General features: G+C 41.6%; 2 protein-coding genes and 2 long non-coding RNA genes across 8 annotated transcripts; 2 read left to right on the forward strand and 2 right to left on the reverse strand.

Moving 5' to 3' along the window:
* The first annotated feature begins 75 nt into the window (after positions 1–75).
* Positions 76–1,785, forward strand: LOC105282520. Its single transcript, XR_894500.3, has 2 exons — positions 76–255; positions 374–1,785. It is a non-coding gene; the product is annotated as an uncharacterized LOC105282520 (long non-coding RNA).
* On the reverse strand, positions 675–14,911 carry LOC105282521. 4 transcript variants are annotated; one of them, XM_011344532.3, is made up of 7 exons: positions 13,756–14,911; positions 6,623–7,977; positions 5,972–6,153; positions 5,313–5,339; positions 4,290–4,526; positions 3,878–4,135; positions 675–3,786 (listed from the first exon to the last, which is right to left on the reverse strand). In XM_011344532.3, exons 1-7 carry the CDS (start codon positions 13,847–13,849, stop codon positions 3,591–3,593), a joined length of 2,349 nt encoding a protein of 782 aa, XP_011342834.1. In that variant the 5' UTR covers positions 13,850–14,911; the 3' UTR covers positions 675–3,590. The 4 variants fall into 4 exon arrangements, with proteins under 4 accessions (XP_011342834.1, XP_011342833.1, XP_011342835.1 ...); XM_011344531.3 differs by lacking the exon at positions 13,756–14,911 and adding an exon at positions 8,904–9,600; XM_011344533.3 differs by lacking the exons at positions 5,313–5,339; positions 13,756–14,911 and adding an exon at positions 8,904–9,600.
* LOC109611174 lies at positions 10,249–13,326 on the forward strand. Its single transcript, XR_002193520.1, has 2 exons — positions 10,249–10,337; positions 13,043–13,326. It is a non-coding gene; the product is annotated as an uncharacterized LOC109611174 (long non-coding RNA).
* Positions 14,912–15,017: 106 nt separating the features above from the next.
* LOC105282522 (serine/threonine-protein kinase ULK3) lies at positions 15,018–18,252 on the reverse strand. 2 transcript variants are annotated; one of them, XM_011344535.2, is made up of 8 exons: positions 18,110–18,252; positions 17,475–17,626; positions 17,128–17,342; positions 16,771–16,997; positions 16,207–16,468; positions 15,869–16,057; positions 15,512–15,696; positions 15,018–15,285 (listed from the first exon to the last, which is right to left on the reverse strand). In XM_011344535.2, the coding sequence occupies exons 1-8, from the start codon at positions 18,194–18,196 to the stop codon at positions 15,181–15,183; spliced, it is 1,422 nt and encodes a 473-aa protein (XP_011342837.1). In that variant the 5' UTR covers positions 18,197–18,252; the 3' UTR covers positions 15,018–15,180. The 2 variants fall into 2 exon arrangements, with proteins under 2 accessions (XP_011342837.1, XP_026825173.1); XM_026969372.1 differs by lacking the exon at positions 18,110–18,252 and having other exon boundaries at positions 17,128–17,374; positions 17,475–17,607.
* Between the last annotated feature and the right edge of the window lie 37 nt (positions 18,253–18,289).

Raw genomic sequence — 18,289 nt, forward strand, 5'->3', positions numbered from 1 at the left:
GCTCCGCCGTTACGGCAGCGCCATCCCGCCGGTGTCTCTCGAAACGCCGCGTGACGTATTTCCGTGACGGAAATTCCGTCGCGAGTGCGACTATGAACGGACTATGAGTTAACAACCGAGACTTCTTTCGACATTTTTTCTCCGTATTGTATCCGGATTTCTGTCAATTCCGCGTCGACATTCGAAGAGAGCTTCTTTCATCGTTAGCCTCGTAGATTCTCAACAGACCGTAGTGTAACTTTAACCAGACATGAGGTAAGTGAGTACCAGCATTCTTATACTTAAAAACTTGAATTTATCGTACATTTACGATTAATATTAACAAAATATACGTATAAACGCTTCATGAAATAAGTTTTAAACAAATATATAGCACAGCATTCAAGCCAACAAGATAATAATGGAATTGTATGTATTATCTCTTCCAACATACATGCACATTGCGAGGTGCGAGTGCACGCGTACCTAGAGGCACACACACCGTATTATCAGCACTTGGAAAAATCGACATAAATGGAAAGAAAATGAGAACAGAAAATACGAGAAAATTTAAACAATTTTTCAAGGTACACATGGGGAAAGATTTCAGAAATTTTGCTTTTACTTGAATATATATATAGATATATTAAATATAAGATGAGGTAGCGAGGAAATAACTAGTGACAAAGTTACTGTTGATTGTATCATTAATTTATTTGAAATAACTAGTTAGTCCTATTTTCTTATACCCTATATGTACAAACGATAGCGCGAGAGATAAAGTATTATACATATTTTAATACATATTATTTTAACAAATGTTAACAAATAAACGCGATCTAATTTTACATATGTAATAAAATAATTATATTCTAGATTGGACTGGATCCATTTTTTGCGTCCTTAAAGAACTAGCGTGTACAACAATTATGCATACTAAAATAAGATAGTATATGCTTTCATCAGACTAACTCAGAAAATTCCATGAACATTTTTGGTTGCACTAAAGGATTATCAAGTAAAATCATCATACTCTGCCAAATATGTACACATTGTTCTATGGTGTTTTCATAAACTACGACATTGTTCAATAATCACATGAAACTATCTTACTCGTAATTGAGGTAAAGCATATAAAATGTACACATGTTTAATAACCACAAGTCTGCTGTATGTACATAATATTGAATACTATGAAACTGAATTAATGAAAATGATCGATTAAATTAATTGATCGCCATTCAAATTTATTTTTTTTCTTTATTTTGGACAGTAACTGCAAACTATTTTCATCTTCGATGATTTATTTCTTCTACAATTGCTTGAATTATTTATAACAGGAAATACCAGTCTGAAAAAAAGGGAGAATCTTTCAACAGTAAGATCTTCCAGTTGTGCAACAAAATATTATATTATTTATAAATAATGAAACGCCATAATTATTACGATAGAATATCCAATTTTCGTCTTGTGTAGAAGATTCACGTTCGACATGAATCGGTCGTCATAATTATCTCTTTATATACACTCGTTTGCAATATGTACTTCTTTTAGAGAGATTTCTTATACTAAAATTAATGAGTGACGAAAAAGTAACCCATCGATAATAATTATTGAATTCTCTGTTCTAATTTGAGAAGAGATGAGAATAACACCTTACGCATTGCTCCAAAATTATAAATTTTCCTGCGTTCTGCATTCTATTATAGTCGAGATCAAAATTAACAATCATCGACAATTATCGTTTAACAATATGCTCTTTCCGCTAATAGTTTGAAATAATTTATTAAATTAAAGAAAATTTTATTTACGTTTATGAATCAATAATCAATGGAAGACCCATTTGAGAACATGGTTTCACATTTGATCAAGTTGTTTTCATTGTTTAAACGTTATCGTTTTCCTGTTATATCTCGCACACATGAAACGTTTTAACACCCTTCTACGTACATCGTATGTGTAGCTTGAACATTTTTAGACGCTTATGCAAGTTTAATGATGTATCTATGAAATGGGTTAAGCGTAAAGCAATCAAGATTGAATCAGACTATCGCTTTGAACAAAGTCACATTTTTAGTTGGTTTTTGAATCCGAAACTCTTTATCGGATATCAATATTGCATTCAATACACTTAATGTGCTCGGCCTGGATAAATATTACAAACATTTTTCTTCTCTACATTTTCATACATTTTTCTCTTTCTCTCTCTCTTTCTTGACCATTTAATATGTGTAACTTTCTTTATCCAACTTAAGCGATCTTCACGCTAACCCTCAATCATGAGATACACATTTTTAACGAACGCATAAAATTCAATTTAGGCACAAAATATGATGTAACAAATCTCGAAAAATGTTTCTTAAATTGTTCTAAATTATTGTAAAGCAAAACTTTATAGTGTGAATATTAGCAAGATGCAGGAGCAATATTGCTGAGTATTGCTCATAAATACACATATTACAATAGGAATGCAGGAAACCATGTCATGTTTTTCAACTCTGTCATTTTCTATATATTATCTCATCTCGCGCAAACGTAGCATGTTCATGAGGTATTGCTTACTGCAATCGTTTGACATTAAATAGGCATTTGTTTCACTCTCCATTACTTTACATGATAATTCACCACATTCTTGTACACAGTACTTTTACAAAACAAATCAAACAAAAACATCAATATATTATATCTAATAATTTTATTAAATGAATTAATTAAGAAAGTAATATAACTCACGTAAAATTATTGCGCTGAATAAGTGGATCAATGCTTTTAAATTAGCTTGCAGCTAGTTATCAGAATATGTATTAGTAATAGCTAGGAACTTGAAGAAGCATTACTTCTGCTTTTCATTTTTTTTTATTAATATATACATTTAATATGCAAAATAAGTTATTCATTTTAGAATAACTCTATGCACGTCCATCATGTCCAGTTATAAACTGGATAACATTTTCTTTCTCCGAGTTTTTTTTAGAACAGAACTACTATCTCCTTTAAATGAGACAATAACATGTAACAAAAAGATAAAATATAAAAAAATGAAAGAGTAATCTTCATTGTTTGCGAAGAGGTAGAAGTAAAATAATGTGTGTTCATATATTATATTACGTGTAATGTATGCTTTTGTGTGTGTGTGTGTGTGTTTACGTGTGGAATGATATTTAATTTGAAAACAATTAAATATAATGCTTCTTGTCTTCGTCCTGTAACAATGCACGAAGTAATCCTCACATTATGACAGGCCTCGAAAATGAAAGATGAAAGAAAGAACTTTTCTACACAAAAGCAGATCTGAATTATCAACCATATAACATCCTATATCCGCCGCGATTTTATTTACAGTCACGCTCGTTTTAAGACAGACTTTAGGTACACTTTGGAGAAAGAAATAGCCCGCACTATGTCACTGTACACAAACATGAGTCACCAGAGTCATACACGTCCTGTTGCACGAGTCACACACAAGATATAATCTTTCGTTTAAATTCCCCTATCTCGAGTGCAGTTCCATAACAGTGCGACATTATCGTACGCGTATCGAGATATGATCGGCTTATTTAAAATGCCGAATGGTAGTAATCGTATGTAGGCCAGTAAGGCTGTAGCCAATCCTAGCTGGTACGTTGACGCTTTTTGGCAGGGTGCTCCTCAGACGAATGAGCTGGAGCAGGCATGACCATGTCTCTACTGTTGAACATGTATTTAAACTGTGGCATGTACTTCATTACACTCCTAACTTGGATCAAAGGTAGATCTTCGGTTAGCGAAGAACATTTGCCCGCTTTCATCAGCATCTGCATTTGTAGCCTGCGAAATAACAAATGACGAAATAATATAAGTAATAATTGTCTCTTTTTCTTGAAACAATAAAAAGAGAATGTAATTCGTCAATTTATACCTATTTCCTTGATAAAGGTCTATGTGCAGAACATCCGTGATGACTTGTCTACATCTGTCGATGTCGCAGGCAGGAAAGTAACTTGAGATAAAATCGGGTAGCGTCATCAACAGCTCGCCGTAGAGGTAAGGTTTGAAGTTGATGCAAGGTACCATCTTTTCATCAACTAGTGCTTTTTCCATTCGATACGGTTGTACGTCGTAAGGGGATATATGCGTTTCCGATATTGGTATTAATGGTTTTCTCCCTCGAGAATCCCTAAAAGATAACTTAAACTTGATAGCAATATTCATTAGTTGATTAGCAGTCAAGAACAGCCATAAACAAAAATGTCTAATCTAATATATATATATATATATATATGTTCTCTCTTGCATTTCATCTGTGTCAAATAGTGATGTATAATGCCTACCTAGAGCTACTGCTGTTGCTACTACCATTAACTGGTATCAGAGGAGGTGGATACTTTGCATGAGATGTGTTGTGTACAGATGGTGTATGCCTCTGTGGATGTAATAAGGTTGATGCCGACGTGGGTACTGGCATCAAAGCCTGAACCTGTTCACTCAAACCAAGCATCTGTGGATATGTACTTGCTGTGACTGCATTGGGTACACCTAATGTAGGTGTTGTGTATGTAGTGGTTACCCTGAAATACAAATTGATTGCATTTTTGACGATGTCGTCTATTTATTCTATCGTTAAAGTAACCTTAACTTTTTTTTAGCAGCAGAGAATATGCATGTTTAGTTTACAGCTAAAACTACAGTTCAAATAAAAATTGGCATACTCTTTAATTTTTATGAGAGAAATTAAAAATTTACTATTGTTATTAATGTATACGACGAAGATTAAATTCTCCCAGAATAATCATCGTGTTATAATTAATTTTCTCTATAACAGTATACGTACCTCGCAAATTAAATTATGATTATAGCTTTAGAACTGTTATCATGTCTTATTTACTCAAATTCACAAATTTTTCAGCATACTACACAATGTCAGAAGCAAGATATAATTCCTATAGATGTAATTAAATTGGTATTTATGTAATATTTATGTTTATATAAATTATAAAACATATGAAAAAATAAATATCTTCTTTGTATCCGAACTTTTAAAAAATTTGGAGTATTGGATCATATGTGTGTGTATAGATATATAAAATAAAATAAAAGCAATTTACATGTAAGCATACGAACTCTTTTTAATCAGTTGGATATCGTATCGATATACATAACATTCATAAAATTGACAAATGATTCAATACGTTATTTATCACGCAAAGAAAATTTTGAGACATAGTCATAGAGATAAGATTAATATAAGATTTATTTATATACAGATTAATCAGTCTATGTTAAATTTTTGCATGCTTTGTTATTCCTTATAATAGTTTATATGATTATAGTATATATATTTTACAAGAACTCACCAGTCATCCTTCCCATAGGTTGGATAACTATACAAAAAAAATCATACGTTGTATGTACAAATGCAGGAAGCTATAGTGCAGATATTCTACGTATAATAACGATCAATTACATTTCATTTATATAAATACAATTTTCCAAGCTGGGATAAGCAAATGACTGTAATATCTGATATTTCATGCTTAATGTGCTGCAGAAAATAGGAAAAAATTCTTTTCTTTACAAATTTAGTTTTATACATCAATTTTATTTGATTGAGACACAAGATACGTTCATTCTTTTCTTGTTTTAATAAAACTTTTGTTTTCAGCAATACATCTTTGTTACTAATATTATTTCATTAAGTGCAGTCTTCTAATTTGACAAATTACTTGGTGCTGAAAGATGAGACAAAAATCAAATAATTTGGAAATTTCGATAATATAATGGCATATGCGTTATAATAATAAATAAAAAGGTGCATTTCGATTGAGCATTACACAATCGTTATACCAATTAATTTACTATGTTGTGAACAAGCATACATTTTATAAGAATACTGTGTAATTGCCAAAAAACACATTAATACGAAAAACAAAGATGTTCCTTTTATCGAAAGCTTCGTGAGCTTAATACATGTACACGAAAATGTATGCTTCTGAAATAGTACTATTAAGATTACCCGAGATTAGGTTGATTGGAGTGAACGGTTGCTCTGACAAGGGGCGGTGGTGGTTGGGCTTGTTGAACAACACCCTGCATAGTTGTAGCAGGATATACTCCAGGATATTGCGTTGCTGCTCCGCTATTGCTCACTCTACTCCTAGATTGCTGAGAATAAGTTTTGGAAGCAGCTGTCATTGGCTGAAAATCAAACGTTTCGTTTTATACGTGAAATTTAATCCTGTGGTGCACATCATTTCGTGATTCTCGCATGCTCATTCATTGTCGTACACGAATGTTAAGTCCGTAAATTAGTTCTTATATCTTCAGTAATCAACAGGAAAGACACGTTATAATTTGTCCTAACAAAAATCCAAAGAGTAAATGAGCACGTTGCAAGTAAAAGTCTCAAAGGAGGAATAGCGAAGCTCGCCAAGACTTGAAAATGCCAAATAATGCGGCACAATACTATGTACCAACAAGGAAAGAATTAAAATATTTAGATCTTGATTCATATACATATGCAGGCGGCGACCGCCAGAAATTAAAAGCGCGATGAAAACACTTTTAACTAGTAGCCGTCCTATCCGCTCGAGGCTTTCGAGGGATCCGGCAGAGTCGGACGACTTGTGACGTAGCGAAACATTAGAATTTAAAAAGCAGAACTTACGCTATGCATATTCAGAGTGGCCCGTATAATAGAATTGGTCTGAGAACCAAGTGCCGTTTGGAACGTCGGTTGACCACCGACGAGACCCGACCAACCGTTTACCACACCTTGGACGGTGTTGAGCATAGGCTGCGACACTATGTTCGATCTACCAGTCGGGAGCCCCGACGGAGAAGAGTGCGCGGGATGCGTCGTCGCGACAGGCCGCGGCTGCCCTATTCGCGGCAACTGCGGTGCCGCGTTCACGACGGCTCCCCGTTGCATCATGTTAGGCATCGGTGCCGCGCGCGCGTTTATCGGTGGTATCACTTTATTCACACCGCTCGGTACGGAAGTAGGCTTAGTCGCGGGCGGTGTAGGCGGCTGTTTCGTCCATCCACCGCCACTACCACCACCGTTGCTGTTCACCAACAACTGCGAGTCCATAACTTTGGTCGGCCAGTAGTCCTCGAAGCCGGTACCCGGCGGAAAATAACTCTTAATATCACTCAAACTGATCACGGAGCACGTTTCACTGGCGAACAATTCGTTACGTATACCCTGTACCTTGCAACAGAACTTTAAGTAAGACAGATCCCAGCCTTCGAGCTTTTCCGCCTTCAGTTTAAGATTCTCGGTCTCGCCTTCGAAATAAAACAACGGCACGTATTGCAGACCATCTTTCACCGTGTAAGGAACCACAGACTCTTTATTTATACGTATAAAACCGCATTTTTCCGCCTTCCGACCGCTCGCTACGTTCGGATTGGTACCGGCGGTCAACTTGGTGTAGCACACGTCGAGGAACGTATAAAACTCCTTGGCATCCGAGAGACGTACCACCAAGTCCTTGCACGTGAACGCGTCCCTACCGAACTGATTCTCGCAGTGCTTGCTGTTGATCTCGTTGAAGAGCTTGCTCTCAGCTTCCGTGATGTAGTAACTCCTTATACACGTGCAACTGTAGATCTCCGAGTGAAGATAGCTCAGGTACTTGTTGAGAAGCTTAGATTCTAAGATGCGTACGGCGCAGTACTTTTCGCCGGAGCGAAATATATAAGGTATGTGACACTCGTCGAAGTTTGTCCAGCCGAATCGTCCTCTCTGACTGTCGTCGTCGGGTGGCGGCACTTTGCTCTCCAGACTGGCCGACGGTGGTTTCAAAGGACTATCGGTCGGCCGTTTGTTCAGAAATCCGAGAATATCGGGGATATGGGCTGCAGGCGGCGGTAGAAGAAATTGTGGCCTTTGCTGTTGTTGCGCCGCTGGCACGTTGGCCAGCATTTTCGCCTTATTTGCTTCCACCATTTTGGCAGCCAGTTCACGGATCTCCGCTTCATCTGGACGTTCTTGCTTCACGACGACTTTATCGAAAGCTGAAAAAAGAAAACCGATTGTATATATTGTACATAAATTTACTTTCGTAAAAGCTTGTATCTTTCCGCGACTATCATGTTACATCGATAGCACGACATCGTGTTGTAAATTATATGTTGTAAATTTTTTAAAAGACTCGTATTAGAACTTCAAATGCGTATTTTGTAAAATATATAAGAAAATTTGCAATATATTATTAGTGAAGCAGCAATGTAACGAGTCCCGCCACTTTTATTATTCACATAAATATAATATAAAACTAGATTGAAACTCGCTCCAGAAAAATGACCCATCGGTCGCACGCCGTTACAAGTTATCTCTTGTATCTGAATCGCGCCGGAACGGTAGAATTTCACGCGCACGCAACGTAAACACGTATGTAAACGCAGCTGGAACAAAGACACGGGACAAAGTCAAGACAGGTAAAATCCAAACGCGCGCACGTGACGCGCCTCAATTAAAGATTCTCGATCGATCCCTCGCAATTGCCGCTCGAGCATGCCGCCGCGCGCTCGATGACACACGGCGCGTCGTCGCGCGACGCCGCGCATCGCGGCGCGCGGCGCCGTGTCGCGACGATGCGATTACGAAACGTAAACCGTAACGTAAACACCGCTGCTCCGATAATACTAACATTCCGCAGCTCGTCAATTTCGCTATTGAATTCCAGAACGCCCGCGCGTTCCGTCAAAGAAACCCTTCACTCGAAGTTCACTTTTCCGCGCCGCACGAGTGCAAAAATGCATTTCGCGCGAACCGTCCTATTGTCGACGGTTTCTGTTGTGGACGATTAATACAGGATGGTTCGCGGCGCGTCTATAGCAACGACAGGGGGAAAACGCCGGGACGACACCGGTCCGAATCCCCGAAGCTACGTCGAGCTTCGTGACCGGAGCGAACAAGCATGCACGATGGAGAGACGTACTGAGTGGCGCTCGCTCGGCTACCGTCCGCGACGGACTGCTTTTCTCGAGCCATATGGCGTCCGTGCTGCTGTCGGCACTCGCGACCGGTATGTCCGCGAAGCCGTTCCTCATCCTCGGCGATCTAGAGAGTTCCCTCCGAATTCGGTGCGCGAAATCACATCTCGACGCGCGGCTGGGCGGACCGACGCGCCACGGGACTCGCTCGTTGAGGTTATAACGCGCAGCACGTCCAGCTACGGGCACCGCCGACGGTACCGCACGCGATCCATGCTACACGACAAAACGCTGGGAGGGGGGGAGGAGAGGACGAGGATGGTGTATCGGCGACGGAGCGTGCACGGTCCATTCGCGAGCGACGCTCTCGAGCCTCGCGGTTTTTCGCGCTTTCCCTCGACGACGAGGACGATCGACGACGACGTTTCACTCTATGCGCCGACACGATTATACCAGGTGGCGCGAAAGATCCTCATCGCCGCCACTATCGCGCTCGATACCTCGAAGGGTGTAGATAAAACGGGGAGAACGCGGGGCGCGTAGACGGTGTCGCTCCACCGCGGACTACGTACGCGCTCGTCGTCCGGGCATAGCTACGCGGCGGTCGAAACTTTTCCGAGGATCACGGCACTCTCGGGCAACGAGAACAACGGCGTTATTATCGCGCTCCGCGAGCACTCGGTGTGAACTTGCGATTTCAGGCCGTCCGATAGGCTGCGTCGTAGCGTCGAGCCGTCCGCCCGCGACTCCACGAGGGCACTAGGCATCTCCACGGCTAGCTCGCGTACTCCGCGCGAGCCCGCGAAGCTCTCTGCGCGGACTGTACCGCGCTAGGTACGTGCCCGCTAGTGTCGTCCTGCGCGGACCGCACTCGAACCCGACTCGACATTCTTTCTTGGGATGTCCGCGAGTCCGCGCGGCTCCTCGTCGCGTCCCCGCGGCATCGACCGACAGTGACAGCGCGATGCATCCACGCGGACGTGTCGTCGTCTCGTCGTTTTCGGAACGTGTCCAAATTCACCGGCGTGCTACGCGCGATCGGTCAACGAGCACGGATCTATAATCGGAAGTGACCGGTCGGTTCTATACGTGACACCATGTACACGCGTGAACGAACAAAGAATGTTCACGAGATATCTTCATCCGTTTTCCACGTCGTCCGTGTTACTCCAAGTATGAGAGGATGCAAATTCGAAAAAGAAATTCTCGAAGCCGAGCAGTTGGATCTGAATAAAATATTTTCCGCAGGAGGCAGCAGAATTGCCGATCCCGTAAAACAAATGCGATATACGGGAACCCTGACGGAAGATCTCGTTCATTTCGAGGCGCGACGTATTTAAAATCTTGCGGGGTGCGACAGCGAGATGCGCGAGTAAATCGTACGGGCGCCCATCTCGTATCGCACGCATCGTGTGGCATGGATCAGTCGCGGGAGCTAGGTACATACCACTCAAAGAGTAGCCAGGACTAGCGTATAAGATCGCGCGGACGACGTGGCAACGTCGCACGGTCGATATGCTCTTTCAGGCAAAGTGCCAAGATTGGTAAACGCACGCGGGGGTATATAGTCGTGGTTTCATGTACCCAACCCCCTCCCTCCAGCGAGCGCGCTTGATTCGTCGCTCTCCATCGCTCCTGAAACTCACCCATGGGATTTGCCTCGGCAGTGGGGATCGCGCGGACGGAGTGGGGGTACCAAGTTGCGCAGAACCCAGCCAGACGCTAGCTCCCGCTCGCGCTATTGCGCAGCTCTTACGTACATAGACCCGTCGGCCGCCTATGTACTACATATGTATTATACTTATTATTTTAATCATGATTTACGAGCGCGGCGTTGCCGCTTCTCGCGCTTCGGGCACGCCCACTCCCTCTCTTGTCTCACTTTTCAACCATATACGTGAATACATAGAAACGCGCGCGCGGGAAAGCAACGTCGCTTGATCGATACTTGAGAAACTTGCAATAAAAAAATGACTATCGTGAACGTTTCTTCAATGGTCCGCCAACTGCGTATAGACTAAAGATTCCCTCGGTACTTTTTCTAATGCATCCCCATGTATAACTCATATACTATTTTCTATAATTGATCTCAAAAATTTTACAAGTACATAATACTCAATATATGTACTCGTTATTCGTTCAGTGCACATTCTACGCGTCTCAAATGTCCAAAATTTTATAAAATCCTTTCTGTGAGATAATGATATAGTATATAACATATATAGATATACAAAAAGAAAAATATGTGGATGATCAGGTTATATCATCCCGAGATTGCGACGTTGCCGTTGTAGCCTCGATGGCGTCCAATTCTACTGCGTCGTACATTGGGCCAGTTGTTTTGGCAACACTGGAAGGTCGTGGCAATCTATTTATAGTAACTCTCTATCGCCGCTGTTGCTATGCCGAGCAAAGGCATATTTGGTTCAGAAGTGGGGTGACTGCGAAGAGTGGGGGCAGAGAGAAAGGAGAGGGGGAACGAGTGTAGGTGGCGCACGGAGGGGAACGGAGGGTGTAACTGGATGAAGGACGATATGGCGGCGCAACGCGAATGTATTCTCTTCTAACCTACCTATATCCATTGTGCTATAACTTGACTCTCTTTATCGCTTTATCGTACCTTCGCCCGCTTTCTCTCTTTTTTTTCACTCCTTTCACAATTAAATTGTTTCGATATTTAAGCAATAACGGCTCGTCTTGTTTCTATGTATATTGCGAAAGCGTGACCATGACGGACAAGTTACGCAATGCACGCAGACTCTAGCGTGCACATAACGCACCAGCCAGATAGATTTCGTAATAGTTTGCTAGTGGTAAGGCACATTTCCTTCTCGTAACTAACAAACAAAGCCGACAAGATGAAGGTCACTGCTCGCCCCGCTTTCCGTTCTCTTCCGGATGGCGGAAGGTAATATAGAGCGTAAAGAGAGCAAAGGTCGCGGTCGGTCGGGTGAAAAAGATCTGGCGCGGGGCACCCGCGCTTCTTCCTCTACGCACGCGTCATTTTTTGCGCAGCTCGCAAAATTGCATATGGCGCCGTTCACTCGCAGCAGCTGACGAGGAGGTTCGCGGTGCGTTGCTCGCCTCCATGTAGTACCGAAAGCGCGCATGTGACTTGCGCGAAGCGCGGTGCTACACGACCGCGCTCGGCGACGCTCGGCGACGCTCGGCTATCTTCGGCAAAGTCGTCTCTTTGTTACATCATTCTTCGCTCTCCTTATGTAGTACATAAGGGCGGACACATTATGTACCGTGCGGCAGCACATGTTCCGACTCTCGTTCGCGTACATAACGCACATGTAACGCGCCTATGCACACACGAGCCAGCCACCAGCGGACACGAGCGCGCTCGCCGCGAGCGAGCCTAGCTCCGCGTTACACGATGCGCCGCGAGCACGCTGCGTTCGCCGTGTTACATCGTTATATCGAAACATGGCGCTCGAAATGATCCCGAGACCGGCAAGCATACGTCGTGCTTCATAAGATTTATATTTTCTAATAACAGCGCGAAACGTTTGTTCTGGCTCTTTCGCGAAATTTCGCAGCAACGCTCTTTATTTATTTTACGCAGTTTTATGTAGCAAAAAGAACATAAGAATCTCGTCGCACGTTGATGTATTTTTATTCACTATGTTAATATAAACCTATGAGTGCCATTACGCGGCAACGTTAATCGGGTTTGATAACATCCGTAGTTATAAGGTTGGCCGATCACAGTCATTCCATTCTTCAGGAGGATAGTTGTAATTGGACAGTTTTAGGACTACGGATGTTATTAAACCCGATTAACGTTGCCGCGTAAACTTGGTCTTGTCGCTAGGTTGCTTGCCCATGTTGCTTAAATTAATGTTGCTATGTAGATAAAAATAACATGTATTCACGTACAAACTTTGATGACACGAGAAACTTTGTAAAAGCGACATCTTTGTGTCATTGTATTTTTTTTCTTCGAGAACTCCAGCTAAACCGAGATCCTTCAACTTTTATATTATCATCAAAAGTCGTTTTATCGGTTAGCTTAGTTGAACGATGACGTCATCGTTCCAAGTAATCATGTTTATCAGATGAGAATCAGTAGGGTTACAACACTGCATAAAGGAAATATATATTCGACCAGGATATTAACATACTTGTCCTCTTTCAGAATCCGAGTCTGAAGAATATTATCGATAGCGATCATAGTTATGCATCATTCCTTACACAGCGTTCCAATGTAAATGAATGCTCAGCTGAACTGTTGTGCCTTATATACGATCGTTAGTAAATGCACTCGATACATACTAGGCTGTCAATACTCGAATACCTTTTCCCGAGAATAATTTCGTAGAATATCCGATTTACTTCACGATAATTAAGGAAAATTGTATATCCAATTGTTGAACTTTGTCTAAAGATATATATGTCTGTAAAATATATCATAAAATTATCCAATATTTTGCCATTATCGACACGCATCGTGCCTAGCACGATACACGTTCATAGCTCGACACAATTATCGAGTATTATCACAACACCTAGCAAAATAGTTTTGCCGGCCACGACGTTCCACCGGGTCTGCGCGAGTCGATTAGTCGATCGACTGACAAATAATTATGAAGCACGTTGCGCCGGGTGTGCGCGGAACGCACTTCGCCGAAGACGTTATGGACCTCTCGGGGATAGTTACACGTATAAACACAGTTAGTACCATTGGTCGCGGAAAGGGATCGCGAGTATGTACACGCACCGCGAGGAGGAACGAGGACAACGAGATCGCGCGCGAGACGAGGAAGAAACGATAGAACGTGGGGGGGGGAGGGATAAAGATACGCGCGAGCCCGCCGCTGCCGCCGCCTTCCGCCTAACCTCAAAATCTACCTTTGTTGATGTAGGCCTCGACGATCTGTACGTCCTCGTCGATACTCCTGTCGCCCATCTTCTTCTTCTCGTTAAATTGGATATCCATACACATAATTCCACGTCGCCGTGAGGGACTTTGCTCGCGACGCGGTGACGACACTACCGCGCGCCTTTGACATCTACGCGAACTCGCGTGCTTGAAGGATCGAGGAAGGCGCGCGCGAAAATTTGTACGCGCGCGACGAAAGAGCCGGAAGGAAGCGGGAGTCGACGCAACGCGCGCGAGAGAGCGCTCTCGATGAAGACGCGCTCGTGCCGCGTCGTGCTACTGTTCTAGGTGCGTCGCGTGTAGCCGGGAACGGTGAGAGGAAGCGAGAGCACGTACACGCGCATCGACGGGGAACGCACTTTTCGAGCACACGCTGCCGCGACACCGATGCCACTGTTGGCGCGCGCTACGCGTCTCCACGTTGCGATATTACATCGCGACACGCGCGAGGTACGCGACATTCGTCGGCAAGCGCGTATCGCGATTTTCTCTCGTTCCGCGTTTTCCGCTGTTTTGCTACGAGGAGAAGCCGACCAGGGCTCGGACCAGATTTGAATGTGGCACACGTTGCCAGTTCTTTCTCGTGCTCTCCTCTTACTCTCTTTTCTCTTCCTCTCCTTTCCTCTCCTCTCTTTCCCCTTATCCGTCTGTCCCCGACCCTCTTCTTGCCCCCTCATCCCCCCTTCCTAGCGCTTGTCCTTATGTACTTAACGGTTGCGACGTTGCCGCACATCCGGTATCGTGCGGCCGCATGGTGGGGGAGAATGAGAATTTTGAAGGAGTGGGAGGTTGTACATAGGTACTTGACGATCGTGTGGTGGGGATTTATATGGTGAACGACGAATGATGAGGCGGGGGTGGATGGTTATGTACATATATACATATATACACAAAAGGGGGGAGGTTTGCCGCGCAGAAATGGGAATTTTCCATGAGATGTCGGCGCACCAGCGACCGTTATTTGGTCACGTGGTCATGCCGGAAACCGTAAGTTGCTGCAACGCGCGCGCCCTCGTGTTCCGTCTCGTAGTCCTCGTAGTAAGTCCTGCCTGATCTTTCATGAACGTTCATCCATTTTCAGTCATCCATTTTGATTCTTCCAAATTATCGATTTTCTTAATTAATCCTAAAGGAAACCGTAATATTAATTAATAGATTAACGCAGTTTTAGGTATCATTAGTCAGTTGTAAAAATTCATTACTTAGTTTACATGTACAAGGCTATAAGAAATAAATATCAAACTATTTATTATAGGATATAATACATGATACAGAGCATGGAATGGCAAATTTGTAAGAAGTAGAAAAATGTGACAATAAAAATTATATACTCATATGTGACACTTATACTTTTTTAAATATGTACAATTAGACTCGTGGCAATTGTACATTAATTATTGTAATATACATTGTTCGTCTGAAGCGCGCTGCGAAGAATCTATATCCTTGGTAGCTAAAAGTCCTTTGGTACTTTCAGCCTCTTTCATCCAAATCTGTACCTGTTAAAAGCAAATAAATATTTTGTTTAGACATAAATCTTTCTCCTTTTGCTTCTCTACCTTGCACGTAGTTATATATGTGGTTATATAATGTAGATAAGAAGGCATACTTTGAATTATAAAGATCCATAAAAATCCATGGGAAATGTTTCATTCTAGTTTCAGAAATGTTCAATAACGTTGCAACATTTATTTTAATAAGGCTTAATATTCATCATCCATTCACCTGCTTATGCAGCAAATCTCTTCTTCGGCCTAACGGCTCCTTACCCAGTAGGGGCACAAGTACGCTCAAGCAAGACTGAAATTTTTCTAAAGCCAGAGCGTAGTTACCCTCGGCGAGATATTGCTCACCAGCTTCTCCTATTTCAAGTGCATCCGTCATACCTGGAGTACTTTTACCGAGTATCCCTATCAATAAACAGATTATGTAATGACTGTCATTTACGATCTATCGAAAGAATCGAAATATTCTCTGACGTCAGTTCTCATGTTTACATAGGTGACTAAACGAAATAATTGATCGTCTAAAATTTTATTTGAAATCAACATTTTATTCTGATATTTTCAGTATAATACAAACGTAATTCGTTGCATGTGTATGTGCTTTCCTCTAAGGACGGTACTTTTTGCAAAGACCAAGTGTTTCCTTTATTTTCAGATTTCAGTGAACAGGTTTCGTCCACGAATGCTACTTTAAGCGTTTCTGCTCTTCTTATGTAATCATTCACGCGATGTCGTAATAATTCCTTTCGCTTTAAATCAGTTTCGTCTAATCAAATAACATAAGTATATATATAATTATATATATATATATATATTTACTTATATATAAAAGAACATCGCCTCTCCCTCGCTCAAAACATTAATATAAATCAACTGGTTCGAAACAAATATAATTTTTATGGCTTTCGTTCTTACTCGTTAAGATTGGAATGAAATATCTAAGAGAGTCGCAGTAGAGACAAAATGCTTCCTTTGCATTTTTCTCAGCGTCCGCTTCAACAGCTCTATGCACCAACGCTACTGCCTTCTCGTAATTTTCTTTGGTGGGTGCGTGTTCCAAATCCAAAAATTCGTGCGCAAAAAATTCGTCGTACGTTATCCGATTGCTAGGATTATGCTTCAATAAAGCCATGAGCAAATCTTTGCACATCGCCGAAATATGAGCTGCCTTCGGTATCTAATAAGTACAGTTAATCTTCATAGATGATTCAAGATCAAAGCTCATTTGAATTAATGTGCATATTATTTATATATCACCGAGCCCAGCGAGTTAACAGTTTGCATATCATTGAATTATTTATCTCGCAAATATAGAGAAATCATAATATCACGTTACGTATTAAGATCCTGAATGTTTCAATGTTTAAATAATGCTATTCATATATATTCAAGAAAAGATTGCTACCATTATGTCCCAAAGTTACGAATTGGATCAAGTATATTTTTAGAGCCAGATAAAACAAGTAAAGGCGAAATCACCTCTATGTGTCGGCTAGCTTTGATCTTTTCCGCTAGTTCTTGAAAACTACTGCTAGAGTAGGGAGCTTTTCCGAAAAGGCACTCGTACATAATCACTCCGACGCTCCACAGATCGGCACGAGCGTCGTATTCATGTTTCAGGAGCATCTCGGGTGCCATGTAAAGAGGTGAGCCGCGTATCGTGAATTTGTGCTCTGAATTCGAGAGGTACTGTGCGAAACCGAAATCTAAAACGGCGTGACGTAATGACATGTTGTTAATTATATTATAATTAATAGTTTCGGTAAAATAAAGAGATTACGAATTTCTCAAAAATAGATAAGTAAAAGCAAATATATATTTTTAAACATTACCAACCTCCAACCTTGAGCACCAGTTGGGGTTTCTTCATCAACAATAAATTTTGCGGTTTGAGATCCATGTGGCAAACATTATGATCACGCAGGTATCTCAAAGCTAATGCAAGTTGTTGCAGAAATCTGCGGCAAATGTTTTCGGGTAGCTTGTGTCTTTTTTTTATAAAACTCGATAAGTCTCCGCCGTCGCAGTACTCCATTACGATATATATGTGCCTGTTGTATGTGTGAGTTAACACGGATCAAAGCTATATTTTATCCAATATTTCCCGCTTAATTTAATTCGTTGATATTTCACATATCAAATATCGTTATAAAATCGTAAAAAAAGTATCATATATAACGAACCCTTCGTCCCAGAAAAAATCTTTCATCTCTACAATGTGTTGGTGTTTCAAGACATTTAACAGTTTGATCTCCGTCACGAGATTGTCGATTGCCGATTTCGAGAGCGAGCCTTTATCCACACACTTGATAGCGATTACCTCTCGATTCCCATCCTGAGACAATTAAAAAAAGCAATAACGATCTCGAATAAAATTTCGAGAGTTATATCTCGATCAACGTGACAAAATCCTTTCTGGATAATTGGCGAGTCGTGCTTGAAGCTTCTCCCGGCTGATAATAAGTCTACTTTCGCATTGAAAATTAAGTCTATGATCCGTAGAAAAATTTGCATGTTATGCAACGTACGTAAGGTCGCAATATCATTTGAAAGTTAAGTGCCAGGGCCCAAAGGAAACTAGTCCGACACTGTATCCGAATGGAATACATAAAACGCTATCGCGTTTCCGGCGATAGAGTGTATTTATCGTTTTGCAAATTGTACAGGAAAAAGATACGTAAGAAATCGTTATGCGCGCGTACGTGCTGACGTAAATAACAATAATATGCGCCCGCATATACCCGATAATAGTTACGATATTGCCACTGCGGGCATCGATAAACGTCGTTTTCGATCCGAACCTCAAATCTGCACGTACCTTTTTAAACGCTTTGTACACAGTCGCATAGCTTCCGGTGCCAATCTTTTCCAGCAGACAGTAATCACTCACGGTGGGTAAACTCATTTCTCCCGGGGACTAGGACGATTCACCGTGACATTTCTGGCGAAACGTGTCCATACAGACGCGGACTAACGTGACGACACGACTTTGCCCCGT

The sequence above is a fragment of the Ooceraea biroi genome, chromosome 4, assembly GCF_003672135.1.
Source record: "Ooceraea biroi isolate clonal line C1 chromosome 4, Obir_v5.4, whole genome shotgun sequence".
Classification (NCBI taxonomy): domain Eukaryota; kingdom Metazoa; phylum Arthropoda; class Insecta; order Hymenoptera; family Formicidae; genus Ooceraea; species Ooceraea biroi.

Coding starts and splice junctions, on each gene's coding strand:
- LOC105282521 (XM_011344531.3), bottom strand. CDS start 9,015: ATGAGGAACGGCTTCGCGGACATACCGGTCGCGAGTGCCGACAGCAGC. Junction 7,978..8,903: donor AGCCGAGCGAGCGCCACTCA/GTACGTCTCTCC, acceptor TTCTTTTTTCAG/CTTTCGATAAAGTCGTCGTG. Junction 6,154..6,622: donor CCACTCTGAATATGCATAGC/GTAAGTTCTGCT, acceptor TTTGATTTTCAG/CCAATGACAGCTGCTTCCAA.
- LOC105282522 (XM_011344535.2), bottom strand. CDS start 18,196: ATGAGTTTACCCACCGTGAGTGATTACTGTCTGCTGGAAAAGATTGGC. Junction 17,627..18,109: donor TGTACAAAGCGTTTAAAAAG/GTACGTGCAGAT, acceptor TAATTGTCTCAG/GATGGGAATCGAGAGGTAAT. Junction 15,697..15,868: donor ATACACATGCAACGAATTAC/GTTTGTATTATA, acceptor GTTTATTGATAG/GGATACTCGGTAAAAGTACT.